At 46.1% G+C, this 26,377-nt stretch overlaps 11 protein-coding genes across 11 annotated transcripts, besides 2 other annotated features; 7 read left to right on the forward strand and 4 right to left on the reverse strand.

Moving 5' to 3' along the window:
- Positions 1-483: a mobile genetic element.
- A 255-nt stretch (positions 484-738) lies between these two features.
- Positions 739-781: a repeat region.
- An 85-nt stretch (positions 782-866) lies between these two features.
- Positions 867-2,044, reverse strand: FPSE_10841 (uncharacterized protein; the record flags this gene model as incomplete). The annotated part of the gene is made up of 4 exons (XM_009263958.1): positions 867-1,263; positions 1,331-1,657; positions 1,709-1,863; positions 1,946-2,044. 4 exons carry the CDS (start codon positions 2,042-2,044, stop codon positions 867-869), a joined length of 978 nt encoding a protein of 325 aa, XP_009262233.1.
- Positions 2,045-3,003: 959 nt separating this feature from the next.
- On the forward strand, positions 3,004-4,322 carry FPSE_10840 (uncharacterized protein; the record flags this gene model as incomplete). Its single annotated transcript, XM_009263957.1, has 5 exons — positions 3,004-3,188; positions 3,243-3,475; positions 3,531-3,603; positions 3,659-3,749; positions 3,819-4,322. 5 exons carry the CDS (start codon positions 3,004-3,006, stop codon positions 4,320-4,322), a joined length of 1,086 nt encoding a protein of 361 aa, XP_009262232.1.
- Positions 4,323-4,415: 93 nt separating this feature from the next.
- Positions 4,416-5,573, reverse strand: FPSE_10839 (uncharacterized protein; the record flags this gene model as incomplete). The annotated part of the gene is made up of 5 exons (XM_009263956.1): positions 4,416-4,436; positions 4,531-4,629; positions 4,720-5,068; positions 5,132-5,381; positions 5,480-5,573. The coding sequence occupies 5 exons, from the start codon at positions 5,571-5,573 to the stop codon at positions 4,416-4,418; spliced, it is 813 nt and encodes a 270-aa protein (XP_009262231.1).
- An 807-nt stretch (positions 5,574-6,380) lies between these two features.
- On the forward strand, positions 6,381-6,950 carry FPSE_10838 (uncharacterized protein; the record flags this gene model as incomplete). Its single annotated transcript, XM_009263955.1, has 1 exon — positions 6,381-6,950. One exon carries the CDS (start codon positions 6,381-6,383, stop codon positions 6,948-6,950), a length of 570 nt encoding a protein of 189 aa, XP_009262230.1.
- Positions 6,951-7,374: 424 nt separating this feature from the next.
- On the forward strand, positions 7,375-8,210 carry FPSE_10837 (uncharacterized protein; the record flags this gene model as incomplete). Its single annotated transcript, XM_009263954.1, has 4 exons — positions 7,375-7,604; positions 7,674-7,892; positions 7,967-8,122; positions 8,189-8,210. The coding sequence occupies 4 exons, from the start codon at positions 7,375-7,377 to the stop codon at positions 8,208-8,210; spliced, it is 627 nt and encodes a 208-aa protein (XP_009262229.1).
- Positions 8,211-8,289: 79 nt separating this feature from the next.
- On the reverse strand, positions 8,290-9,936 carry FPSE_10836 (uncharacterized protein; the record flags this gene model as incomplete). Its single annotated transcript, XM_009263953.1, has 6 exons — positions 8,290-8,293; positions 8,585-8,826; positions 8,882-9,211; positions 9,253-9,269; positions 9,305-9,588; positions 9,644-9,936. The coding sequence occupies 6 exons, from the start codon at positions 9,934-9,936 to the stop codon at positions 8,290-8,292; spliced, it is 1,170 nt and encodes a 389-aa protein (XP_009262228.1).
- Positions 9,937-10,825: 889 nt separating this feature from the next.
- On the forward strand, positions 10,826-12,265 carry FPSE_10835 (uncharacterized protein; the record flags this gene model as incomplete). The annotated part of the gene is made up of 5 exons (XM_009263952.1): positions 10,826-10,993; positions 11,047-11,173; positions 11,245-11,368; positions 11,423-11,874; positions 11,934-12,265. 5 exons carry the CDS (start codon positions 10,826-10,828, stop codon positions 12,263-12,265), a joined length of 1,203 nt encoding a protein of 400 aa, XP_009262227.1.
- Positions 12,266-15,146: 2,881 nt separating this feature from the next.
- Positions 15,147-17,372, forward strand: FPSE_10834 (uncharacterized protein; the record flags this gene model as incomplete). The annotated part of the gene is made up of 1 exon (XM_009263951.1): positions 15,147-17,372. One exon carries the CDS (start codon positions 15,147-15,149, stop codon positions 17,370-17,372), a length of 2,226 nt encoding a protein of 741 aa, XP_009262226.1.
- A 212-nt stretch (positions 17,373-17,584) lies between these two features.
- Positions 17,585-18,503, reverse strand: FPSE_10833 (uncharacterized protein; the record flags this gene model as incomplete). Its single annotated transcript, XM_009263950.1, has 2 exons — positions 17,585-17,745; positions 17,801-18,503. The coding sequence occupies 2 exons, from the start codon at positions 18,501-18,503 to the stop codon at positions 17,585-17,587; spliced, it is 864 nt and encodes a 287-aa protein (XP_009262225.1).
- A 1,403-nt stretch (positions 18,504-19,906) lies between these two features.
- FPSE_10832 (uncharacterized protein) lies at positions 19,907-20,390 on the forward strand (the record flags this gene model as incomplete). The annotated part of the gene is made up of 2 exons (XM_009263949.1): positions 19,907-19,943; positions 19,996-20,390. The coding sequence occupies 2 exons, from the start codon at positions 19,907-19,909 to the stop codon at positions 20,388-20,390; spliced, it is 432 nt and encodes a 143-aa protein (XP_009262224.1).
- A 734-nt stretch (positions 20,391-21,124) lies between these two features.
- On the forward strand, positions 21,125-25,606 carry FPSE_10831 (uncharacterized protein; the record flags this gene model as incomplete). The annotated part of the gene is made up of 3 exons (XM_009263948.1): positions 21,125-21,243; positions 21,290-21,690; positions 21,759-25,606. 3 exons carry the CDS (start codon positions 21,125-21,127, stop codon positions 25,604-25,606), a joined length of 4,368 nt encoding a protein of 1,455 aa, XP_009262223.1.
- Between the last annotated feature and the right edge of the window lie 771 nt (positions 25,607-26,377).

Below are 26,377 nucleotides of genomic sequence, written 5' to 3' on the forward strand. Positions count from 1 at the left end.
AATAATAAACAGTAGGATTAATTAACCTTTAGTATTAATTGCCTTAATTATAGTAATCTATTTATAGTTTCTAGGCTATATTAATTTTAGTTTCCTTTACCTCTCTGTAGCTATAATAACCATTCCGGACTGCATAAGGCCTATTATAAAGCCGATCTCATTAAAGTTCTAGATATTATCTAATTAGATACTATACTTTATAATTATATTCTCTATAAGCCGAAACTAGCTATAAATAATAGTTAGATCTTTATATTTAGCTCTCTAATAGTTATATCTCTAAAATATATATATCTTTAGCTTTAGTTATTACTTAATAAAGTTATATGCCTAATATATATTAATAGGTAATATATTGCAGTCTACAAGTAAGGAATTAGCTATTTCTTCTATAAAATATAGTCGTAAAGGGAATCTATATAAATCTAGGTTAAGAAGAAATTAAACTATTATATTCTCTTCTTAATTAGATAGTTTCTATAAATTAGGTATAGAATTATATCTTAATTAAATGCCTTACTAGCGGCGATATAGCTTTATTTACCTAACTTAATAGATCTTAGTAGTATATTAGGTATTTAATTTTAGGTTATTTTAAAGGGCTTAAAGGGTAAGAATAACTCTAGCTTTATCTGAAGGCTATAGCATTATAAATAGTTAAGAATTAACTAATCAGATGGTTAGGTATAAGGTTAAGGGATTTATATTACATTCGCTTATCTGTCATGCTCGCTTATCAAATACGTTATTTATTATATTTATTAAATTTAACAAATTATTACAAAGGAATTCCTTGACAAGGCAACCTGGTTTATAAGGCGCGCAACGTGACTCAAATACAGCTAATATATCAGACGCTAGTTATGCTAATCAAAGCCCTCCAGTCCAATCATGCCCAAAAGTTGATTCATTACCTCAAGATCTTCAGATCGACCATCCGCCATATTTTCCATTATGGCTCTCGCCTCAGCTGTCAGCTCGACAAGCTTCCGCCGGCAATGCTCGAATGAGCCGGTCGACTCAATGTACCCAACTGCAAACAGTTTGACATCAATGTCCGTCGTTCGCTGCTTCAGGATACTGGAGAGCTGAATGTTGGCCGGGTTTGAGCGGATGCTGTGGATGATGGGGAAGGAAAACTTCCCCTCTGTCAGGTCTTCACCAAATCCCTTGTTCTTGGCGTAATTGCCGCTCTGCAAGTTTAGATAGTCATCGCGAATTTGGAAAATGACTCCCAGCACGTTGACGAGTGGAACGTAATCTCTGTTGAAGGTTTGCTAGTGTTAACCCTTGCTCTCGTGTCGCTTTTTTTGTCTTTTAAATTACTTACTTATCACTCTCGCTCGCCAATTGCATCAGTTTGACAGCCAGCCTGAAGAGTCCTCCAGTTTTGTTGGAGACCATGGTGAAATACTCTTCCTCAGTTGGGCAGATGGAGGCATCTCTCCAGTAGATATCCATGCCCTGACCTCGGTGCAGATGTAGCAGTTCTTCAGTGAAGATCTCAAACGCGCGAGCATCTCCCAACTTGGGAAGCTCTTGCTGGGCCAGAAAGAAGGCGTAGTTGGCAGCATTGATAGTTTGAGCAATGCCGAAGATGCTATGCGACACCGGCAGCCCACGGCGGAGTTTTGACGAGTCTTGGATATCGTCAAGCCTATGGATAGGAGTTAGTGCTGCCTACCAAATAATACAAACTTGTACATACAGGAGTGATGCATTGTGCAGTAACATGATAATGCGCTTGATAACATTAAGCTTATCCTCAGGTATTTGGAGCCACTTGTTGAAAGCCGCTATCATTTTGCTCCGAACATCTTTACCTGGTAGATCAAGAAGATAGGTAAGTGGAGCGCGGATAATCTATGAAATTGTGCCATGTTAGAATTTGCACGTTACTCCAGTCATTTCCGGTGAAGAGCTCTATGATAAAGGACAGACATACTTCTTCATGGCGAGCATAAGGTACCGAGTTCACTGAAGTTCCGACTTGCCCTACGGTTAGCTGTTCGGGCGACGAAGCTGGGGGTACTGATTGAGCCATTATGCGGATATTGGTAACAGGAATTTAGTCAAATTAATTGTTGACGACTCGTGCTTTATGGTTATTGTTACTTCTATGACGTACACAAAGGGCGAATGTGTTTCTCGAAGAAACCCCGATAAGAGACCACTATTAGAATATACAAGATATGTCAACTAAACGGTCTCATCTTCCTGTGGAGATTCAAGACCTTCAGCGTTTTGATCCTGTTACGAATCAAGATCCCTGCCACGCGACGCCTGCCTGTTTTACAAACCCTAGATGATGCCACCAACTATCCCACATGTGCACCCCGTTCCATTCAGTTATGGAGTTTCTGTGACCAGGCTTGGGGTTGATGGTGCGCCTATCGACAGGGCTTAAACTTAAAGCAACCATAATGCGGGATATCGGACATAAATTTAGCCCGGACAGGGGTTCGTGACATTGCATCGGCGATGACCATGCATCTACGATGACTTTGCATCTGCAAGGACCAAAAGCTTGAATCTAAAGCTTATCTATAGCAAGGGCCTTATCACACCGCCATGCTTAAATTACTAGTCCGCAAGATGTAACGTGGGAAGCTTTCAGTAGTGGCTTACATCCTGGAGGAGATGGCGTGTTCTAATTGCTGCATTAACTGCCGAAAGTATTTGCCATGCTGTCACTTTAACTGCCGAAAGTATATTCGTATGGCTTGCAGTCTCTCAATCAGTTCTCGTATGATGATGTATACTGGTGTTGTCCCGATGTCGGATGCAGAGCAGAGACTTTACAAAGTTAGAACCCCTACAAGCGCTAACTCCCATGTCCCATGTTTTACGACTGTTGACTCGAGTTTAATCACCAAAACATAATTGTTGAATCATGTTTATCAGCAGGTATACCTAATTCGGCGTCTTAAATACCGGCAGTCCGGCAAAGCAATCTTTCGCTATTGGGCCATCATTACTTTTAGCAACTGAGTAAATTTCACCATGTCTCCATTATGGGTCCGGCGACTCTGTATTCGTGTGGTGGACTCGCTTTATGGGTCCTTTTTGTATTTGCCTTTGGCTATTTTGTTCTTGAAGCGAAGCGTCACTGGCTTTGGAACCGGTGAATGGGATGAATCCCAGATACCGAAGCTCGATGGCAAGGTAGCCGTCGTGACTGGGGGCAAGTAAGTATATCGTCCAACCAAGAGACATATCCAAATTAAGAAAATTGTGATCAGCGCCGGTATAGGGTATTACACAGTCAAACACTTGGCTTCAAGGGGCGCCAAGGTGTATCTGGGGGCTCGATCAGAAAGTCGTGCAAAGGCTGCCATCAAGCGCCTTTTGGAGGAGAATCCCTTGATACCCCAAGAGAACGTCGTCTGGCTACGTTTGGACTTGGCGAACCAATCCCAAGTGGTTGACGCAGCGCTTGAGCTTCAATCGAAAGAACAGCGATTGGACATCCTGGGTAACTCCTGCACTGCAGAGACCAGATTACACGACTATACTGACATGGTGCGCAGTGAACAATGCAGGAATTGATCCATACGATTACACCAGGACCGCCGACGGATTTGAAATGACAATGGCCGTGAAGTATACCAACCCAGTGAGATTTCCATAAAGGATGAGAAACTGATAGTCATAAAAGTCACATTGGCCATTGGACGCTGACATACGGTTTGCTGCCCTTGCTCAAGGCTGCAGCTGCACAAGAAAGATCCGATGTCCGCGTTATCACTGTAAGTTCTCTGCTATTCCAGAAAGTAACAGGGTAGAGCAGCTGCTAAGATGTCCTCGTATCTCCCCAGGTTTCATCCTCCGGAGAAGCTTACTCATCTCCCACCAACCAATTTACTAGCCCAAAGGATCTAGATGATCCATGTGCTAGCCCTGGATGGGAAAATTCATGCTTGGGCCAGGCAATGAGGTATGGAACAACCAAATTGGCGAATGTACTCTTTGCATCAGAGCTGCAGCGCCGCATGGATGAAGAAGATGCCAACATCATCTCTCTTTCTCTCAACCCTGGCACCGTAAGGACTGATGGAGCGGCGAACGTGATGCCTTTCATGGTGCGTCCATTGGTTCGTTTCCTCTTTACTGCGCCAGAGAGGGGAGCGGACACTAGTCTCTTTGCCGCAACAGCCAAGGAAATTAAAGAGAACAGTGAGCAGTGGAAAGGTCGCTATCTAGATGGACCAGGAAGGATCAAGGTGCCTTCGCTGAGAGCCCGGGATGCTGTTGCTGGCCGTAATCTATGGAACATAACCGAAGCGGCGGTGAGGGGTACTGGTGCACTAGACAGGTTGTAGCGAGCAGAATCTTACTGTAGTGGAGTTTGGTAATTAAACTCGGCGTATTGCTCTCTAAAGAATATCCTTTTTTGGCCTTTTGAGGTTACTATATTATCTCCAAATGTAAACTAACTAAGTAAAGTACATTTAAGAAGTTATAATATAATGATTATGTAGGTATACCATATTTATCTTATTAAAGCAGTTAAGCCGAGGTAAGAAATACCTCGGCCGCACAAGCAAGGATGGTCCAGACTCCAAGGATAAAGTTACTCTTATGCAGGGTTCCCCCACTGGCAGGTTGTTTCGGGTCGAATTGGGCCAGCTGCATCATTAAAGTTATAGTCCAAACTCCCATCCAACTGATCCAGAGCCATGTGGATTCGAATCCGGCGAGATACGTGTATAGACACACTATGATAGGACTAACAAGCAGCACAAGCAACACATGGATATGATTTCCGGCAATGTTGTAGAAGGAATTCACCTTGAGCTTGCGGTCATCAACCACATCCTGGTAGCTATACGCCGTGTTCAGGTAGATGGTCCAGAAGAACACCATGATGCAGAGGGGAAGGCATTGGCGGGTGGTCTCAGTGAAGGATTCGTGGCGGCCACAAATGGCGGCGCGACCGGGAATAGCTGGCCAAGCAATGGTGAAGGCCAGGATGTACTGTGGATAAATCATGAGCTTTCTAGCCAGGTACCGTTTCCCAAAAGGGTAAAGCACTGATGCCACCATGACCGGTATCAAATGTTTTAATCTGCGGGAGGGGCGGGCCGTGTTAGATAACTGTGAGCAGGGATGCGAGGATAAGCTAGCTTACACATCCTTGTTATCAAGCATGACGCGGAGCACACCCCAAGACATGATGACCTGCAAGGTCATCCACACCATGGCCTCAGTCGTAGTAACCGAGCCCATGGCCAGGGGACGATGCTTGGTTCGGGCAACCTTGGCATCAATGTCGCGATCAATCCAGTCGTTCCAGACCATGCCTGCGCCGCAAAACAAATACGCGGCCAGAACACATAATGCCGTTTGTTGAAAGACAAAGGCAGTTGAGATGGTCCGATCTTGATTAGAAAGTTGGGCAGCCCCAGCCAGCAACGCAGACCATGCTATCCTCATACTCCATAAGCACTGGGCACATCTCGATATAGGATGTACGTACCTCCGGCGAAGGTGGTGAATACAGGGTTGTATTTGTGAAATCGGGATAGAATGAGTAGTTCACCAAGGAACTTGGTCTTGCTTCTTGCTGCCATAGCTGGATACTTGGGATACTGCCTTTTCAGACAAAGGCGCACTGCGTTAGAGAAAAAATGTGATTGAAAGAAGGATGAAGCAGAGAAAGTATCCCGTATTATCTCAAGCGCTTGAGTCGGCTCATATAAGTTTTCTGCAGACCACAGTAACAATATTTGGCACCACCTTCATTATCATTGCTTACGGAAAAAAGGCTCCGGCCCCAGTTTCAGGTCCTCCGCCGTGGTTATGCTTCGTGTCACTGACAAATACGAATACCACTACTTTCCACATATCCTGTCATTACTCAACCAGTCGATGTCATGTTGTCACGCATGACCACCAGGCCAAAGTACCCAAAAACGAAAGCCCCCGATATCGGTGACGTAGGTACCTGGGTCCATATCAGTTTGCCGAGACATATCTGTTGCCGACAGATATCTGCTTTGCCGAGAAATATCTGTTACCGACAGATATCTGCTTTGCCGAGACATATCTGCTTGCCGACAGATATCCTTGCTGAGGTCGTATCTAACTAAAAACTCACGTTTCACGACATATTATCTGGAGTAGTGCCGCACAGCCCAAGATATGCACATAACCCCAAGAAGACTCGAGCGAGTGTTTCACCAAGACACCCTATGGGGTCCACATGGCAGTAATATCCACCTATGTACAATGCCATTCGTAACACCGATACTACACGATATAAAATGGCCTCTACTAGAACGGCCTTGGGTAGAGAACGTGTAGACTATAGTATCCTTCTTCTACGTATTTCTGTTACATGCCCTTCTGCTACTGTACCCTGCAATCCGAGTCACACCATGTCAGTTCTCCAGACCGAGTTACCTTCCCTATCCGGGAAAACCTGCCTCATCACAGGAGGGGCTGGCGGGCTGGGGAAAGCTATCGCTATTGCTTTTCTCAAGGCTGGCAGTAATGTCGTCATTTGCGACATTAACGAAGAGCGAGTCAAGCAGACGTCAGCCGAGCTAGAGGGAATGGGTTCCCTGCTTACCAAAACTGTTGACATTACCAAGCTGAGTCAAGTGCAACAGCTATTCGATGACATCTCCAGCAAGTTTGTCAAGTTGGATATTCTAATCAATAATGCCGCCATCATGGACCGCTTCGAGCCTGTTGGCGACGTCGATCCGGAGTTATGGGATAGAGTCCTGGCGGTGAATCTAACAGCTCCGCTCTTGCTCAGCAAGTTGGCAGTGCAGGGAATGCTGCTACAGGAGAATACCAACGGGTCCATCATCAACATCGCTTCCGGCTCAGCCAAGGCTGGCTGGCTCGCAGGCAAGCATCTCATTACCATGCAGACGTTGAAAGTATCTAACCGCCAGCTTGAACAGGGTCGGCATACACGGCAAGCAAGCACGGCTTGATCGGTCTGACCAAGAGTACCGCGGCCTTCTACGGGACCAAGGGTATCCGGTGTAATGCGTTAATGCTTGGAATAATTGGTGGAACTAATTTAAATGATGCGTTCCAAAATGGAGTCCACCCGGAAGGGCGCCAAAAGCTGGGGGAGATCCTTTCTGGAGTTCGGCCATTGCCGTGCGACGTCAAAGACATAGCCGAGTTGTGTGTGTCCCTGGCCACTGGACCGGGATGGAACGTTGTCAACGGAGCCGTTATCGCTGTGGACCGCGGATGGACAAGCATTGTAGGCTAGATTGACTATATCTTTCCCCAGAATCTACCAGTTCCTGTGACTGTATACCTTGTTGGGTATTCGAACCTTCTATTGAATCACACCTCGCACTATCACTACTACTGAATCATACCTCGTACTATCACTACGCAAACATGGAAGTCGCCGACCCTTCTCGTGCACCCCCTGAATATAAGGATGTCGCCTGGATTGCCGACACCTGCAAGTTACTGATGGGTATTGGCTGGACAACCAATTACGTCGGTATGATCTACAAGTCGCTGAAGGATGAGACATACGCCATGGCGCTCATGGCGCTATGCTGCAACTTCGCTTGGGAGCTGACTTATGCTCTGATCTATCCGTTTGGCAGCGATCTGGAGATGTATGTCCACTTCTCTGGACTGATGTTGAACTGCGGCGTCATGTACACGGCTGTAAAAAACGCCCACAGAGAATGGGGGCATTCGCCATTGGTGCTGCGCAACCTCCCCTTGATCTTTATCATTTGTGTCTCTGGCTTCATGTCTGGACATGTCGCGCTAGCTGCACAGGTCGGGCCCTCCCTAGCACAGGCCTGGAGTGCATATGGTTGCCAGCTGCTTTTGAGTGTTGGGGGGTTGTGCCAACTGCTGTGTCGAGGGCACTCGAGAGGAGCATCATATTTCCTGTGGTAAGTTTAACAGTACCACCTACCATCATGGCTGAATAAAGTACCCAAGTCTAACTTCTCAATCTGCATGTCAGGTTTTCTCGGTTTTTCGGATCGCTGGTTCTTGTCCCCCAGGATATTTTGCGGTACAAATACTGGCGAGCAGACCATGAGTACATGGGCTCTCCCCTCTACATTTGGTTCGTCTGCATTTTTCTCCTATTGGATGGCTCCTATGGCATCTGCTTGTGGTACGTTCGTCGCTTTGAACGACAAACGGCTGTAGCCCATAAGAAGAAGATGTAAATCGACAATAGCTGTACTGGTTCTGTGGTGTGAGCACAATGAACCTAGGTGTATGTGGGCTAGGTGGTATATGGCAATGCTTATTGGAACAATTATAGTTGAGTAATCTTGTTTATCTGTAGATGCGAGTCATTTACAAGATTATATTAAAAAAAAAAGGAAACAAAAAGTCAACTTGCATTGCAAAGACTGCCCATTAAGCCCACTGTCTGCAAACCCATACGACTGTCACCGTGGCCGCCAACAGGAAAAATACGTTCCGGACTACGCCACCTTCTTTGCTCTTGTACATTTTCCAGCCTGGAAACGAAGATCTCGGCAATGGCAAAAAATCCAATGCTGCAGCATCTGCAATCATCGTGAAGGGCCGACTATTGAAGCGTCCGCCGAAATATGGCATAACGTACCTTCCTATTATCTTTCGGAGCCATCCATCCTGTGCATGCACTCGTGCTACGAGCCAAGACATGTTAAAAATATGGGATACTCTCGAAAGGTGTATGCGGTTGAAGCGTCGCAACAGAACCTCAATGTCCCGGGATGTTGGCTTCATGCCCTTGTTCTCCAAGAGGAGCGCATGTATCAGATTGGATAAGACAGCCACGTCTTCAATAGCACAGTTTGCGCCTTGTCCAAAATTGATTGTCATCTAGGGCACGCTACCAGTCAGTATACAGCGTAGAGCTCAGTAGCGGAAACCGTACCTTGTGCATACTGTCTCCAATACAGACTATAGGGCCGAAGGACCAGGTCTTGAAAAGGTTTTCTTCTAGAGAAACCATGTTGAAAGCCTGTCGCATCTTCCAAATATCTTGGAACTGGATCCCATCCGCTATGGGAGCATCCGCCACTTGCAAGCACTGAGCAGCGGCGTCTTCCAACGTAAAGCGAGGGGCATTGCTGTACTCATATTTCCGGTCAAGCTTCTGTGACAAAAACCAGAAAACCAGCTCGTCTTTGGACGGCACCACCAGCAGTGTTCGCCCATTGTATATGCGCATAACTTGCTGGCCAACACTTAGGCCAGACAATCCCTGGGAGATTCCGAAAACACAGCAATACTCCACTGACGTACCTGGAATAGGCTGTCAGCTGGGCTATTTTCAGTCTTAATGGAAGGAACATACTGTTTCTTTCACTAACGGGGACATCACCCGTCGACGAAGAGCCGGACAGTCGCCACATTTCTCTCCGAGTTCGACTATGCACGCCATCAGCTCCGACGACGAGGTCACCCTCATACACATCTCCATCGAGGGTTCGGACCCGCGCGTTGCATTTGCCCCCTTCTGGATATTGCTCAATGTCGGAGACTGTTTTGTTGACCTTAAGTCTGGTCTTGTCAGGTAGTGTGTTGTACAAGATTTCCAGCAGTCTCCGCCTTTCTAAAAAGGCAATGGGGTATCCGAAACTGTGATAACAGGGATTAGTATGCGATTAAGATATTGATGGGCCTTTGCATGAACCTTTCGAGCATCCTCTTGGGGTAAGGACTGATAAAGTGAAAACCATCGGGGAAATGGATGTGAGATGATTCAGGAGGGGCGGCGGACTGCTCGATGGTATCATAAAGCCCAAGTTGATCCAGAACTCGAGCACCATTCGGCAGGATTCCAATTGAGGCTCCCTCCTGTAGTACAACCTTGGCTCGCTTCTCTAGAATTATATAATCGACTCCAATTCTGTGCAAGCTGTGAGCTAATGTGAGGCCTGTGACAGAGCCCCCCACGATAATAACCCTGAACGGTTTTTGAGACATCTTTGGCGCAGTTCTTCGGTTAATCAGGACTGTGCAATGGAACAAACGACAACTTTTATGTCGGTGTAACGTAGTGGCTTGGCGAGCTAAGATTAGTGAAAGGGATTAGGCAGGTTAGAGACAGCAAAAGATGGTAAATAGATTCTACAAGGTCTAACGATATCCGATATCGCTGTTGGGCTGCTGCCAAGTCTTCTGGAAGGCCTGACATTAAACTCTGAAGGCTACAATAAAGTTCCTACAGGGAGCCGGACAGAACAGCGAGGTCCGGACAGAACGGCAAGGGCCGTTCCATCAAGGCGAAGGAGTATTTCAAAGTGGTATCGTACCACGATAGCATGATAAAAAAGCCACGAATCAATGCAAAGGCTAAACACATTACATACTTCACCGCTCACGCCAGCAGCCCTAGGAGATCAAGGATTATTTGATACTAGCAACCTGAAGCGATAAGCCGCGGAGCATAGAATTTGAGAGCTAGTATAGGACGGTCCGGACCCTCCCTGTGTCTCGGTAGTCGTGGGAGGGGGTGTGGCGTTTGTACATCCGTCTGACCGAGCTGCAGGGGTAGCTGGCAGCTCCCACACCAAAAAGCTTAATTTTACTTAATGTTACCATACACAGCGTGGTATCTCGTATTACGATGGAAACCTTATCTTCAGGTGGGATATCCTTTTATTGAGTGGTTGGTACACTTTCAAGCAAAATATGCCTTCGGTGCCCTGCATCAAGATGTGGGATATCCTTATTATGCAATATCGACGTTGCGTGTCTTCCAACCATCCATTGCCATAACTTGTATATTTATTTGTGTCTGTAAACTTTTCTTCCTTCATTTCGCAACATCTCCATTACATCTTTATCTCAATCTACGAACCACTCTCGCATCATGACCCAGCAAGCCCCCACTATGCAGATCGACAACCTGCTTGCGCAGGTCAAGGCGCTTGGAAGTTCTCTCAATGCTGCAGACCGTGCGAAAGTCCAAAAGTCTCTACTTGATGCTCTATCCCATGTGGAAACTCCATATGAGCATATGCTCAGGCTATCTGGATCCGTAAGGCGCCCTTCCTGGATATGACGAAGCCACCAAGATTAACAGTAGTATAGCACTTACAGCTCGCTTGTATCCGTTTTGGTGCGGATATAGGACTGTTCAAAGCCTTGGTGGAGAGCCAGGAACCATTGACATGCAGCCATCTCGGTGAAAAGCTTGATGCTAACGCTAACCTTCTCGGTATGTTTCTCTATTCTCTCACTGTCACACCTTTGTCACATGTGTCATGTTAATCTAACATGTCGTTTCAGGCCGCGTTTTACGACTTCTGGCCTCGGCTGGGTTGGTGAAGCAGACTGGGTTGGACACATTCACTGGAGAGAAGATAACCCAAGACTTGGCAGCCCAGGCCATGGAGTCTGGCGCGCATCTTCTGTAAGTATCAACTGTCCATGTTACTGTGAGTTACGACTAATTGCACCAAATCAGGTTTGACATCCACAATCGAACGTACCAGGCCTTACCGGATTACCTCTGCGAAAATAAATCCAAGGACGTCGACAATATGCACGACGGTATTTTTCAGAAGGCGTTTGGTACAGATCTTTCGTGCTATGAGTATCTCGTCCACAACCCAAAGTTGCAGGGCTTTATGCAGGATGCCATGAAACTTAACCAGGCAGAGGGCGACTGGCTGTCTGTCTTGCCTATGGAAGACGAGATCAAGCGGTGGCAGGCCTCGGATCCTGATCGTGTTCTATTTGTCGATATCGGTGGAGGCATGGGCCACCAATGCATCCGGCTACGGGGTAAATACCCGGATATCCCTGGGCGTGTGGTTTTGCAAGACATGCCAATTACGGTTGAGCGAATTCCGAAGCCGATGCCTCATGGCATTGAAGCTATGCCATACAACTTTGAGGAGCCACAGCCAATCAAGAGTAAGTTGGCCATCTATGGCAACGATTTACTCGATCATGGTATACTAATCTGTGGATAGATGCCAAGTTCTACTACACACGCAATGTCTTGCATGGACTGACTGACAGCGCTAGCATCGCGGCGCTTAAAAATGTAGCTGCCGCAATGGGTACAGAGTCTCTCCTAGTTATCGACGACCTCATTATTCCTGATGAGGGCGCATGTACGCAAGCCTGCCAGTTGGACTTTATCATGATGGCATCTATCGCAGGAAAGAAGAGGACAAGAGACCAGTGGTATAAGCTTTTGGAAGCTGCTGGATTTGAGATTTCACAAATTCTTACGTATAGCTGGCCCCTACAGGACTCTATAATCATTGCTACGCCTTTTAAAAGAGATGTTACTAAATAGTTAATATCTTACTATTAATAGGGAGGATAAACTTCAATATATATATTGTCATATTGGTCAGACTATCGCCTTAATTGTGTATTGGCTCTCATTTAGCCTTACCGTTAACAAGTAGACTCCATCCTCATTGATGTCAGAGGGGAGAAACATGTGGTTCGAAAACAGCCACTGGATTCCGGAGACGTTGCAATTGATAGCCCTGAAGAATTCCGAGTGCTCTGGCACCACGCGCCGTACAATGACATATAGAGAGGCTCCTGACCCTACGACGCTATCCCATAAGGCAGACACTGCTATAGCTAGCCGGGGCATCCAGCTTGGAAAAAGATAGTTCAGGTGCACTGATGTCTGAGAGTTCTTCAGACATTTAGGATGATTGCATGCTCGTGAGTTCCACAGCGGAATGCTGTTATATGTTATAGCTGAAAATCAATCTGCCTACGGCACGTGACAATACTCTGGGTGTTTGGACTGTAGTGGCCTCGTGGCTTGACTGTCGCTTGAACTCTCAACATGCCGTTGTCTCCGACTGGGTCCACGGGGTCTCTTCCATCGATGAGTATAGCCTGTGCCTGTTGCCAAGGTGTCTCCACGATTGAGGCACTGATCAGGGCATTGGAGTCATAATGCTCAAAAGTATGATTTATGATGGAAACCCTATCCCTAGGTATGATTTATGATGGAAACCTCATCTTCAGGGAGACCTACTCGTCGTCAACAATCCCGCCCATTCAGGCAGCAAAGCTGGTTACTTCAATGGAGAAGCACCATCATCGGTCGAGGCCAGTTTGGGCATACCATATATAGTAGCTGAGGTACCAATCGACAGATCATGAAAGTCGGTCAAATATCTACAAGGCAGCACGTGAAACCTAGCCCCCACTTGAAAATGTATGGCCTTTGTCAATCAATATCTTCCACTTGATCAATGCAGCGAATCTGCTTGCGGGCATTCTCGCGCAGTTCTATGCCCAGCTGGACCAAGTCCCGACGTATCTTACGCACGGTCTCGTCATCCAACTTGAATTCTGTACTGTCTTGTCCTCTTCTGTCTATCAGTTCCGGACTTGGTGCTTGTATTTCACCAGGTGTTGTCGAGGCGACATTGTTCTCTTCCGTAAATGGAAGAACGGGGTGATCTTGGAGACAAGAATGAATTCTGCGAGTCAATGTCGTTTGGTGGACGGTAGAGCTGATCCTAGCTTTCCGTTTTCTCTTGTGTAGATTTGATGAGGGGGGTTTAGTTTTCGTGCGTGTGTTGGAAGATTGCGAAGACTCTGAGTCTAAATTGTTTTCACACTCATAAGCATGTACGGCGACTTTTCGTGTTGTTGAAGAGCGGAGACCCATTTTTGGCTTCTTGCGTGGGGCTTGGTTTTTTGACATTCTTTTTTAAAATAATCCAACAGACTATATCTTCAAGCTTCAGATTGTGAATAGCCTTTGTTTCGTTTCAGTAGTGGTAATATGATGAAGATGTACATCTATAGGAGGGGAAATAAGTTGACACTTTTGATATTGTCTCAGGAAAGAGGATGGTGAGCCTATTTAGTATTGCATCTTACAGTCTTGGTTGCATGACAAGAACTCACTCCTGTCAATGTCTAATAATAAGAACGGAACCTGCCGTCTTGGTTACGGCTCGGTGCTCTTTTCGCCCGGTAGTCTAGAACGTCAACATACATGCAATGCAAGGGTTCAATAAGAGACTGTCCGAAAAACAGCGGCTTGTACGCCTTTGATGCAGGAATTGGAAACAGGTGGTTGGTCAGGATGTAATCGTCTCTGGCTTGACTGTTTTTGTTTATTCCAGAAGGGTGCCATAAGTCATAGTGAGTCCATGGTTCTGGATTCTAGACTGGTCGAATTGATGTGGAAATGCTCGCTGCAAATTGATTGGCTGGTATGTTCTTCCGGATCAAAGCCACCCGGAGCATTTGAACCTGCCTGCTGGAAGTGTAGCAGGGGCTAATCTCTCACCTGGAGATAAGTGTAGCGGAAATACATAATTGCGGATTACAAGTCTCAAGTCAAGCTACCTTCACCAAAACGAGCATATATAAGCGGATTTTAATATTTTTGTTTATTCCTACTAACTGAGGGGATAGGCACGCTATTCCAAGCAACGGAGCGCTGGATCCACTTGAAAAATGCTTGACCAATCATGGTGCTATATTTGCTGACACAAAGACAATAGGGTAGGAAAACACAGGTTTTAGTTAATTTATTTTTCGTTTTTCCTTTCAGATGAGCTGGTCTATCAAGGAATACAAAAAGATGTCGAAGAAAAGATTAGTGATAACGAAAATGGTCGCTTTAGTAGGGTAGATCGTCGCCATGTGATGTATCTTGTAAAGTAAGCGTGACTAACTCCCCCTCACAGAAAGTGTCACGCCTAAACCAGGCATATATATCTCCGCGGAGCAAAGGCTTATACCAACAAGTAATTCTTTAATTAAACTATTGTTCTTACTTAAATAAGGACTAATTAATAACTTGTTTAGCTTATTAACAGTAACTATACTAGTAGCAAATAACTATACGATCTGAGGGAATACTTGTTCGATCTACAGGGTTAGAACCATTCCTTTTTGTATAGCTATACCCATTCAAGAAATAAACATAAGGACTTCAGACGTTGCAACCTCCATTCCCTTGGACTTAATCAAGGATTAGTTGATCAGCGGCCCACTGCCTCTTTCTTTCTCACGCGCACCGGAGATATCATATTTCAACGTCACATGTTCTTCTCGCTTACCATGACTCGGAAGGATCGACAACATCGATGCTTTTGCCTTGAATCTACGCATCGCTGGATTTTTATTAATGCCTTCAGGCACTTTCCTTGCATTTGATTATAATTTTTTACTCGTAGAACAAAATGGCTTCAGAACCAGAGAATGGAAAAGGGAATGATCCTTGTGAGACTACACCTTTGATGGACTCTCACCAGCATTCCATTCCACTGATGTTGCCTGACACCCGGGAGAGCATTCCTTACAATGATTATCATACCATCGACTGGCTCCAAGATCTCATAAAAGATAACCAAAGCCACGACCTTTCCACTCTACACACTCGCCGCGGAATCCGTCATCGTGTTTCTGAAATTTGGGACGCCTCGCAGGGATGGGTAGCAGCATTTGCCATTGGCCTTCTCACGGCATGCGTCGCGGCTGTTGTGGACATTAGTGTTGAGACAGCGGCGGATTGGAAAGACGGATATTGTACCAGAAACGTCTTTCTTAACCGTCGGTCATGCTGCTCTTTTGAAGAATCCTGCCAGGCCTGGAAACCATGGACGGAGAGCTATATTTCTGCATACGCCGTCTACGTGACTATGTCGTTGGCGTTTGGGATTATTGCTGGGAGCGTCACTATGACTACAAAGTCAAAATTGAAGTCTGTTGCTCCTGAGGACGAACAGTCCAAGAGGAATGCAAAACATGCTCCAGAATCTGGTGGGAAGACCATGTATATGGCTGCAGGAAGTGGTATACCCGAGATCAAAACAGTCCTCTCGGGCTTTTCTATCCCTCACCTGTTCGACCTCAAAGTCCTCGTCGTCAAAGCTGTTGGAGCCACCTTCGCAGTCGCAACCGGCATGTGTCTAGGAAAAGAAGGACCGTTCGTACACATATCGGCTTGCGTTGGATACCTCGTCACCATTTGCTTTCCAAAGTACGCCAACAATCAGCGGAAGCTGAGGGAGATGCTCAGCGTCGCTTGTTCAGCTGGATTGTCTGTTGCATTTGGAGCTCCGATTGGCGGCGTTCTGTTCAGCTACGAGGAGATCAGCACCCATTTCCCTCGTCGAGTTCTTTGGCGAAGTTGCCTTTGCTCGGTTGTAGCCGCGGCGGCCCTGAAAGAACTGAACCCTACCGGAACAGGAAAGCTTGTTCTCTTCGAGACGAATTACGGCATAAACTACGATGCTCTTCACTATCTCGTCTTTGTTGTCCTCGGGATCTGCGGTGGGGTATTTGGTGGTGTTTTCTGTCGAGCCAACTTCCTGTGGGCCAAGTCATTCCGCAAGATATCTATCATCAAGAACTGGCCTGTCTTTGAGCTGGCGCTTGTTACACTAGTCACCGCAGTGCTTCAGTTCCCCAACGTCTTGATCAGAGAAACTGGAGATATTGTCATGCAGCGACTACTTGTTGATTGCAATGACATCCAAGAGGACTGGATCTGCCAACAGGAAGCCAAGCTTAGTGGAAAAGGAACATACTACGCGTGGCTCATTTCTGGCACATTCGTCAAACTCCTCCTAACAACCATCACTTTTGGCTGCAAGGTTCCATCGGGTATTATCATCCCCGCTATGGACGCTGGTGCCCTGTTCGGTCGCACCATCGGCCAGCTCGTTCCTGACATCTCACCGGGTGTCTTTGCTATGGTCGGGTCGGCAGCGTTTCTAGCTGGCGTTAGCAGAATGACTGTTAGTTTGGCTGTAATCATGTTTGAACTTACAGGCGAGGTCAATTTCATTCCCCCCTTCATGATTGCCATCCTTACTGCCAAGTGGGTAGCTGATGCTATCAGCGCTGATGGAGTTTACGACCTGGCTCAGCATTTGCAGGGACACCCGTTCTTGGACGCTGAGGCTGCTATCAAGAAAGTCAGAGAGTTTCGAGACGATAATGGCAGCGCGACGGTAGACGTTCTTCTTCCTGCAAAGGATACCGTCGACGACGCGATTGTATCTGTTGGACCCAACCATCAAGTTGCCACTTCAGTCCTTCGAAATAAACTGTCCAAAATTCAGAACCAAGGCTGTACTGACTCGGGACTTTTATTTGTCCACGAATCTGGGATCTGTCGCGGATATGTCTCCCAGTACAAGTTGGACAATGTACTGCAGTCGATGGAGAAAAGAGATGGCATTCCAGAGCCTTCTGAGGTACATGTTTTACAAGGCAGCCTAGCTCAGGCTATTGACAGGAGTCCAATAACTATCTCGTCAAAGGCGCCTCTAGAGTATGCAGTAGAGCTCTTTGGAAAGTTGGGCGTAAGCTATTTGGTTGTTACTCAGGAGGACACAGCTACGGTATTAGGAATAGTTTCAACCAAGCACCTATTAGCATTCCTGGATAGATTCGGGTAGCTGTATGTTTAGTAATAACATAAGGTATTAAAATAAACTAGATTTATAGTATTATATTAATAGGGAATACATCTTACTAAGAAGCGAGATAGGATATTAATACCAAGGCATAAAAGTGCCTATCTATTTACCTGCTTAATCCACTTGAATGTTCCAGCAGGGCTAATAAGCGATAATAACTCCATAATAGCATCATGGAGCTACAGTGGAATTTACCAGCCATTCAGCCCATGAATCAAAAGATTCTTCTCTTTAATCTCATCAATACGGTCCTTAAGTTCATCGACATCCCAATTTGTCCATAGAAATCTGCCCTTCAGGTTATCTGCATCCCTAGAACCAGCTAACCACACGCAGTACGATGCTGGAAGGCCTGGAAAGAAGGTTAGCTTTAAGTAGCCCCGAATCCGCAAAGGTAAGAAACATACTAATATCATCAACAGCAGGAATGCCACTTTTGGCTTGCATCGCAGTCTCAACAGCTCCAGGCTGAATACTGAAGACTCGCAGATCAGGATGTTCATGTTGGACATATTCCATAATCTTGGCAAAAGCAAGCTTGGATCCCGAATAGGCTGAGTATCCTGGGAGGTAGGGGAGATGTCCAGCTCCAGAGCTCATGTTGATAATAGTGTCGCCAGCTCTGCTCTGCTTCAGGAATTCCTTGACGACAATGAGACCTCCCTTGACATTAACTTCAAAAGTCTTCCAGTAGTCATCGAGGTCGGAGTCTGATACAGAACGATGATCATCGAGATAGCCAGAATTCTGGATCAATATGTCGACGTGACCAAATACTTGAGTGGCCTGTTTGAAAGCGGCCTCAACGGTATCTGCATCTGTAACATCAGCCGTGGCGTAGTGAAAGGTCGTTTTGTTGTCGGTAGACGCTGACAAACTCTTCAACTCGCTGACTGTCTCGTGTAATGTCGATTCAGTTCGTCCAGCAAGGAATATGCCTTTGGCCCCAGCAGTCAGGAAGGATTTGGCTATTTGGCGCCCGATACCCGAACCACCGCCTGTAATGAAGACTACTTTGCCATCTGCTGACAGTTCAGGGTTCGTCTCGTCAATGGCCGGGTAGGTGGCATGACGAAGGGTTGGAACGAAGTTGACTGTGTGATAGCCCATAGCTGCAGGTGTATAAAGATATGTATTGGCTAATAATATATTTGTAGAAAGATTGCATGCTATTGTAGATGGGGGAAATATCTCAATAAGTCTACAGAATTGACCTCCGCTGAATTCGGTTCCATAAGTTTCTTAGTCCTAAAGGGCAAAAGCCCTGGCATTACGGAGTACCCAAGTCTATTGTGAAGCTAGTAACATTGATATATATCCACATGCGTTGTGTTGAAACAAACCTGTAACGCGAATCCGTATCCTGACCAACTGGGTACCCAAGGGAATTGCTGGAGACCCATAATCTGACATGGGACTTCTACCCTGTAAACACTTTAAATTTCCTCTTTCAACAGAGCAATTAGTATTATTTCCTCCTGCATCCTGCTCCCACGATCTCTGCTGTTGCATATTCCGCATTCTGATTGTGTTAGCCAGAGTGATAAAGTCTTGGCCCTATATATCACTTGTTACTGTTTTGTCCAGACCATATATGAAACGACCCTGCGGAATGCGGAATGCTTAATCCATTTATCCATCTTTATTTGCTTGACAGTGATGCCGGTGCATATAAAGAATAAGATAAAGGCTACATGTTTCCAATAATCTAATTCTTCCTTTCGACTTTCAATATGAACAGACGTTCCCGATACTAACAGTGTTGAGTGTATGATTGGCATACCATCTTCTACCAATTTAGGCCACTGTTGTCTTTCTCGCTAGTTTGTTGCTGTTGTACAGTTCTTAACTGTCTTGGTAGCCAGTATGTCATGTAGAGGAATGTTCTCTAACAAATCAGCAAATATAGACCAAGGACGCGCTTTATGAAGGGCAACCTGGATTTCATTAAAGCAGTAGTACAGAGTGCCATTAAAGTACTCTGAGGGAAGGTCCCGCAGAAGTGCATAGCAATTTGGTACTATATACCTAGGTAGCTTAGCATGGATGGCTATATTCGAATCGTAGTATAGGTATGATGGATCCGATGGTTGACGAAATAGACTCCATCTAAGACATGTGTGCTTATCAAAAGTCGGTGTAAGCTGACATCAGAGACCTTCAGTCTCAATGTCTTATAAAAAGTAGCTCAGCGCTACGTTGTGCTGTTGATTATTTCTACTTTAGTATTAAGCTGAAGGCATGTCTTCGGAAATATAGTTTAGCTCGGCAACTTCCTTGGGGATCACCTCGTATCCCAGAGACACAAGAAAGATAGCGTTGGAACCTAAACTGAATTAGCCTTAGTATCAGAAGCCACCCTGCAATACATACAATTAAAGTCAAATGACGTGCTATCTCCGCTTTTCGTGCAGATTATGTTGTTGGTTTATAAACACTCAAGCATCTGCCTCTCTCTTCAAAAATAAGCTATCAACTAAAAACCATCTATCTACATACCCATACTTGTCAACATGGCGCCCTCCGAGTTTAGCATGCGTCTCCAGAGGGGTAAGTATCATTTATGTAGAGTTGATCCTACAAAGCTAATTGCATTAACTAGGAATCACCGGAGGCTTTGCACCACCCACACCAGATCTGATCATTATGATAGACGCCAGTAATAACAATTTAAGAATAGCAATTGCAAAACGCGAGGATGGTACCCCAAATTTAGCACCGCCAGCTTCAAACACGGTAGCGATCGCGGACCATGAGGCTGTCATCGATGAGCTGCATGGTATTTTAAAGGAAGTGCCTACGGAGCAACCTCCCGGTAGTGAGGATATCTACGGCCTGGACACAAGCATCGCTTGGCAAAGCGATGACCTGGAATGGTGGAATGGTGGGCCTCAAGGCTGCAGTGGTGGCCAAAGCTTTGTACAGGCGCAGGATCAAGATAAGAAGAAGTTCAAGAGGGCAGTTGAGATTATCAAGGAGATCGCTGGTGAGAAATAAGGTTAGGCTGCATTGAGGGTGTCGAGAACATAAATTGAAAGCACCACTTATTCATGATATTCTCCTTTCAGCGTTAGGAGAGAAACTGCATTATGGGTGCTCGAGTGTGTCTTCAGGCTGAGACGATGCGTTGCATAGCGAAGAGAACAAGACAGTTCAGCCACCACATATGTCGCTACGCGTGGTCTTACCCACATATCTTATACAGTTCAGCTTGTGCTGTTCTTGATTGCATTGGTCAAATCCTCCGCCACCTCTGCCTTTGTGTACTTGCTTCTGTGCAACCAACAAGTGGATTCCGACAAGGTATGGGTTGCATATATATAGCCAGTGACATCCATGAATCACGATACTTATGTAATACTACAGTCCAAAGGGGTTACAAGATAATTATTCTAATATATAGATAAAGATAATACAACAATGCGTACTCCGTACAAATGCATCATTTCACATAGCTACCTGAAAGGTGGCAGACATTATTAATTTCGTCCTCAGCTACCTAACCAATAAGGAGGAGAATGGTTGCAGATCAGGCAGCCCACAAACCCCTGTCTGATTCTAGAGGCATTTCTTTTAATAGTCTCATCGATCACTCTCAATGTAAGCTTATTCCCTCTTCCTCTTCCTCTTCCTTTTACGTATCATTTTCTGAGTCATGAGTCTGGAGGGAAATCTACTGAGCAGCTCCAACAAAATCGGCATTTGTTATTTCTATTTCGACATCTACCATCATGACTGGCTCGACGTCACGAATTATTGGATGGATTCTTATTAGCACACTGGCGATGGGGTCCCGGGCGGCTGATGATGGAGACGACTTTTCCAATAATCTGTTCTCTGACCTGGCGCCGTAAGTCGTACTATCTACAGGATGCACTCTTCCTAATACAACACAGACTATTGGCGCTCTTTGGAGAACGAGTGACTATGCAATTCATGAGCCAGTCTATGGGATGGGCTGATAATATCATCTTGGCCATGGCGCCGATTGGAATCATTACTGCTATCGTCGCTTCCATCCGTGTAGGCGGCCCTTCTTGGCTCAAGGCTGTTATAGGAAGAGCCAGAGAGAATCTGGCAGTCTCTGAAGTCGAGTTAATGTCATCAACTTCGAAGGAAGTTTGCGAGGTTTGGAATGGCCAAGAGGTGGTTAGATGCATGGGCTTAGCCCCAGTGGTAGAGTTCATATGCCTACTACAGTTTGCTGACGCGGGACAATCTGACAACCAGCCAGTCCCAACGATAGAGGTGCTGGAGCTGGAAGAGGCAATCACAGAGGGATATGTCAAGGACCTTAGTAAGTGGCAAACATATTTATCTTACTCTAAATTGCCTTGGACTCTTTGCTAACACGTTACTCGATAGATGGTGGTGAAATACCCAAAACAACTTCAACGTCAGAGGGTGATGAAGAGCAAGGGACCCCAACTCCGAATCGCTGCCCCACGACTGATCCTCACTCAACGTCAACCAAAAAGACAAGACTCCAAAAGATCTGTATTATACGAGACACATCTGGTGACTCGCCGAACATTATTTTGAACTGTCATCCCTCAGCAAACAAATGGGAACTTTGGCTATTTGCAGCCTTTGGGACTATTCTTCAGCTTGGAGTTCTCGCATACTCTGGGTTTGCAACATATCACCCTGCTTTGAAGTTCCGGAAAGACGACAAGCCGATTGAATCCTATGCGTATCCCTGCACTACGATCGGCACGCTTTTATTAGTTGTTGGGATGTTGCTATGTGGCCATGTCGTGGAAAGCAGTACCGACGAAAGAAGGTATGGGGCAGTTGCCGGGTGGAAGGCTCGAATGGTCTGGCTGCAGCAGACCAAAACCGTCAGTGATCAAGTTTTCAACTCTTACATGGTCTATGCCAAGAATGACCAGCAGACCATTACAACTTCAAGAAGATCCAACAGACACGGCAAAGACAGGTCTACGACTACCCACACTAGCTCTACCGCGCCTAGCGATAATGATCCTTCTACATTCTTGAATGTAGTTACGATAACTGGTACGGGAATTACACTGTGTGGTTTCGTACTGCAGTTTGTTGGTCTTCGTGGGATGCACTGGTCGGCCTCGATAGCTCAGTTAGGCGCGGTACTGACGATGGTATGTGTTAAAGCGTGGGTGCGTCGTGGACTTGCAACATCACCCGAATGCGAGCCTTTACCGTCTGGATTCGAGCTCGACTTGTTTACAAGGACTCTAGGCGGAATCATGACGGAGGCGTGGAGTGGCGGACAAGGCAATGATAATGGCTCCGTCAACACTCAGTTACCAGGAGGTGCGAAGACTCCCAGAAACGAATGGAGGATTGTTACTGGTGGAAGTTCGTCGTTAAATTTTTCTGAGTCAAGTCAAGTGTCTACTCCGGGACCTAGTGATGGAAGTGTCTTCGATGCACAGGCATTGTTGGATGCACGAAAACGCCTTGCTCAATTGGCCGGCTGGAGAGGACCTGCTTCAGCGGAGGCAGTCTCTCTAACAAGAGCCATTGAGTGTACATTGGACGCTATGAGTATCTGTATTCCGGAGAACCCACAGAACCTGACTTGGGACCTCGAAACCCGCTATTCTGGGCTAAAGGAGCAAACAATTTCCATTCCACTATCAAGACATGTTGCAGGTTGGAAGGTGGACGCGTACTTGATAGAAGCCATACTTTCGCTGTGGTTATCGTCAGTCAAGGAGGAAGAGTCCCCACAAGATGAGGGCACCCTGTCCAACACTCCCAATGGAATCAAACAGCAGAAACCGAAAGGGCAAGATGATTGGCTACGATCAAAGGGTACCATTGCAAAGAAAAGTCTCCGGCTTCTCGGTAGGCACACCCCAAGCCTAGTCCGAGATCTTCTCTGGTGGGTTCCCAGAGACCTTCTCAATGTATTCCAGATTCAAAAAAACCAAGTTGAATCGCTACGCATGGCGCTTGAGATGGGTAATCATCGAGTTGTTGGTTACAATTGGCAAGAGGACGACTCTGAGAAACATCCACATCAACTACATTATCTTGACCCCGAAAGCAGTGGATTCGACGATGGTGGTGATGAAGATGATATATCTGAGACCTCCAGTGACGATGATGAGGAGATTCCGGTGAATGACAATAATGGCAAACATGAGATGAATATCGCCGACGATGAAAGTGGCGAGAGGTCCGAAGACTATGATATAAGTGAAGGCGAGGCGGAAAGCCAAAGCGACAGCAGTGAAATCGGTACCAAAATTGTTGATATATTGGGAAATGAGTCTTATCAATCGTTGAAAGCACTTTACGCCATGGACCTTTTCTCATCATTTACACGAGCCATGGCTAAGACGATGAGCGCTCCTATTCCTGGAAGCGCCGAGGAGATTCAATCTAAAAGCGACGCAGAGGATGCTAGCTGGAAGATCTTTACACTACGGAACAATCACCTATCCAAGATGATCCAGAATATCCACAATACTGGACTTGGGAGCCTGGATCAAATTTACCTCAGCATCGTCACTCCACTCAGCCGAGAAAAAAGACTTCCCAAGGTCGATGCAGTGGTTAATTTGGCACTACAGCGTTCCAGACGCAACGAGCGTTCAAAGAAGTGGAAAGAGGCTGGCAACAATTTGATTTGGCTTTTCCGACTAGCAAACGGAACATTTTCAAGTCGTGGAAACATTGTGTTAAAGGCAACAGCAAACCTTGTGGAATACCAGCGCTTGATACATTTGGTGCACCGTATTACGATGGAACGTAACTTTGAAAATTATTACAACATTGATATCAGACATCTGGAAACATTGTTAAGAAGAGTTCGACGAGAGCTTGAGAGTGCCGACCCAGGATTGATACGGTTCCTCAGGAGAAAGCAGGGACATGTGGACATTTACAGCAGCAGATTTTTTGATGATTATGGCAACACACCGGCCCTCAGACTGTTAAAAAAAAAAAAGGCTAAAGACGCACGCCGCGATCCAAGAGACATACTGGAGCGGGCACCAATTCATTATAGTGTAATGAGCAAGTCCCGGGCAGCCATTAGCATGTTGAACGGCAGCCATCATGACATCAATTCTCGGGACCTTTTTGGTTTAACTGCACTTCATTACATTTGCCTCACCACAAAGCCATGGGCGGTAATCCAATATCTCATCGATCGCGGCGCAGAACTAAATATATCAGCGCGAGATGGAGCGACTCCTCTGCACTACGCAGCGATGAGAGGCAATGTAGACAAGGCCAGATTATTAATTGAGGCTGGAGCAACGGTCGACATCTGGAACTTGGCAGGTCGCTCTCCACTTCATATGACTGCAGTCCATGGGCATGTTACAATGGTAGAGTATTTATGGGACAAAGCAAGGCCAGACCTACGAGATCGTTGGGGCTGGACTGTTCTACACCTAGCAGCCATGTATGGGAGCGACTCGGTAGTGAAGCTCCTGATCAAGTTAAGAGTTGACAAGGAAGCCAAAGACCGTCGTGGCAGAACTGCCTTACATCTAGCGTCAATGACTGGAAAGGAAACAGTGGTTACCATTCTTATCAACGAAGGAGTCGATATGAATGCAGTGGATAATATCAAGGATAATACCTTTCTTCTTGCGGTCAAGACAGGAAATATCGAGGTGGTTAAGCTTCTTATCAATCGAATGATGGATCAGCAATCCACAGAAATGCATGATGCGAAGCCGCTCGCATTGGCTGTGCAGCATGGGCAAAAGGATGTCGCACGACTACTGATGGAAAATGGCGTCAATTACGACAAGAAAGATTTAAGGAACCAAAATCTGCTTCACTACGCCTCTATGGGGCCGAATAACGCTGACATGATTGAGGAGCTTCTCCATCTAGGATTTGATATTCACTCGAAAAGTGACGGCGATGTGACACCATTACATCTGGCTGTTGAGCGTTCGAGAATATACAACGTCAAATGCCTTCTCGAGAGAGGAGCCAATGTCAACCAACCTGATGGGCGTGGGCGGACGCCGCTATGGATTGCAACCCATGACAAGAAAGTTCATCTCGTCCAGTTGCTACTTGACTATGGCGCCTTCACTGATATATCTTATACGGATCCCAGACCGCACACGCTCTTGTCAATGGCCGAGGAGAAGGGAAACGAAGAGATCATCAACTTGATAAGACGTTATCAAAACACATCTAGGGAAATCCGCAAGACACTTCTCATGTGGCGGAATCCTCCCCTACACCTTGGATAGAACCATGAACCACATAGGGTGGCAGGGCAACTAGTATATATGATCGATTCAAAGGTTGTCTTCAATGATGTATATCTCTCCTTTTACAGTGGCTTAGGTGAACCGTTCGAAATGGCGCCGAGCATTATTACAGCAGTATTTTCTGCCGTGCGTAGCTCGTCGTTGGGACCACTCTGAAGAAATAGACTTCATCCTTCAATAGTCTCGATGAAATTACAAGGGGCAGCTATCCACAGCCGCGCGTTACGAATAAACTTAACCACCAATTGGTGGATTGATCCTCCAAAGCCTCACTGCTTGACTCGTAGCAAAAACCACCAATCCTACCCTTTAAAAACAATATCCCACAACCTCCCGATGCCAAGACTTGACGACTATCGCAACCTGACAGCGGGTGGCGTAGCGCCGTTAAACTTTCTATGTAATTCTCAACGGCTGCACTGCATAAACAGGTGGGGGGGGACTAAAAAGGCCGGAGGATCAGCGCTGCAAATTGCCCGGCCAAGGCTAGCTAAGGATGGACAAGTCAAGCGGCTCCCCACGTTTCTCCGGACGTTGGAGTTGCCAAGATGCAGAGTATGGGGCCGTGACGTCTAAGCACGATATCAACTCGGAGGAGGATGATATTTCTTATCGTATATACGACGGACATTTATTCGCTACTTGGAGATTGATTGCCGAAGGCGAGAATTATTCGTTTATCCACTTGGCACAAACAATGCAGGGATAGATTCAGGAAATGATGATAATAATCGATGCTGGTATATAACT

The sequence above is a fragment of the Fusarium pseudograminearum genome, chromosome 2 (assembly GCF_000303195.2).
Source record: "Fusarium pseudograminearum CS3096 chromosome 2, whole genome shotgun sequence".
NCBI classification, from domain to species: domain Eukaryota; kingdom Fungi; phylum Ascomycota; class Sordariomycetes; order Hypocreales; family Nectriaceae; genus Fusarium; species Fusarium pseudograminearum.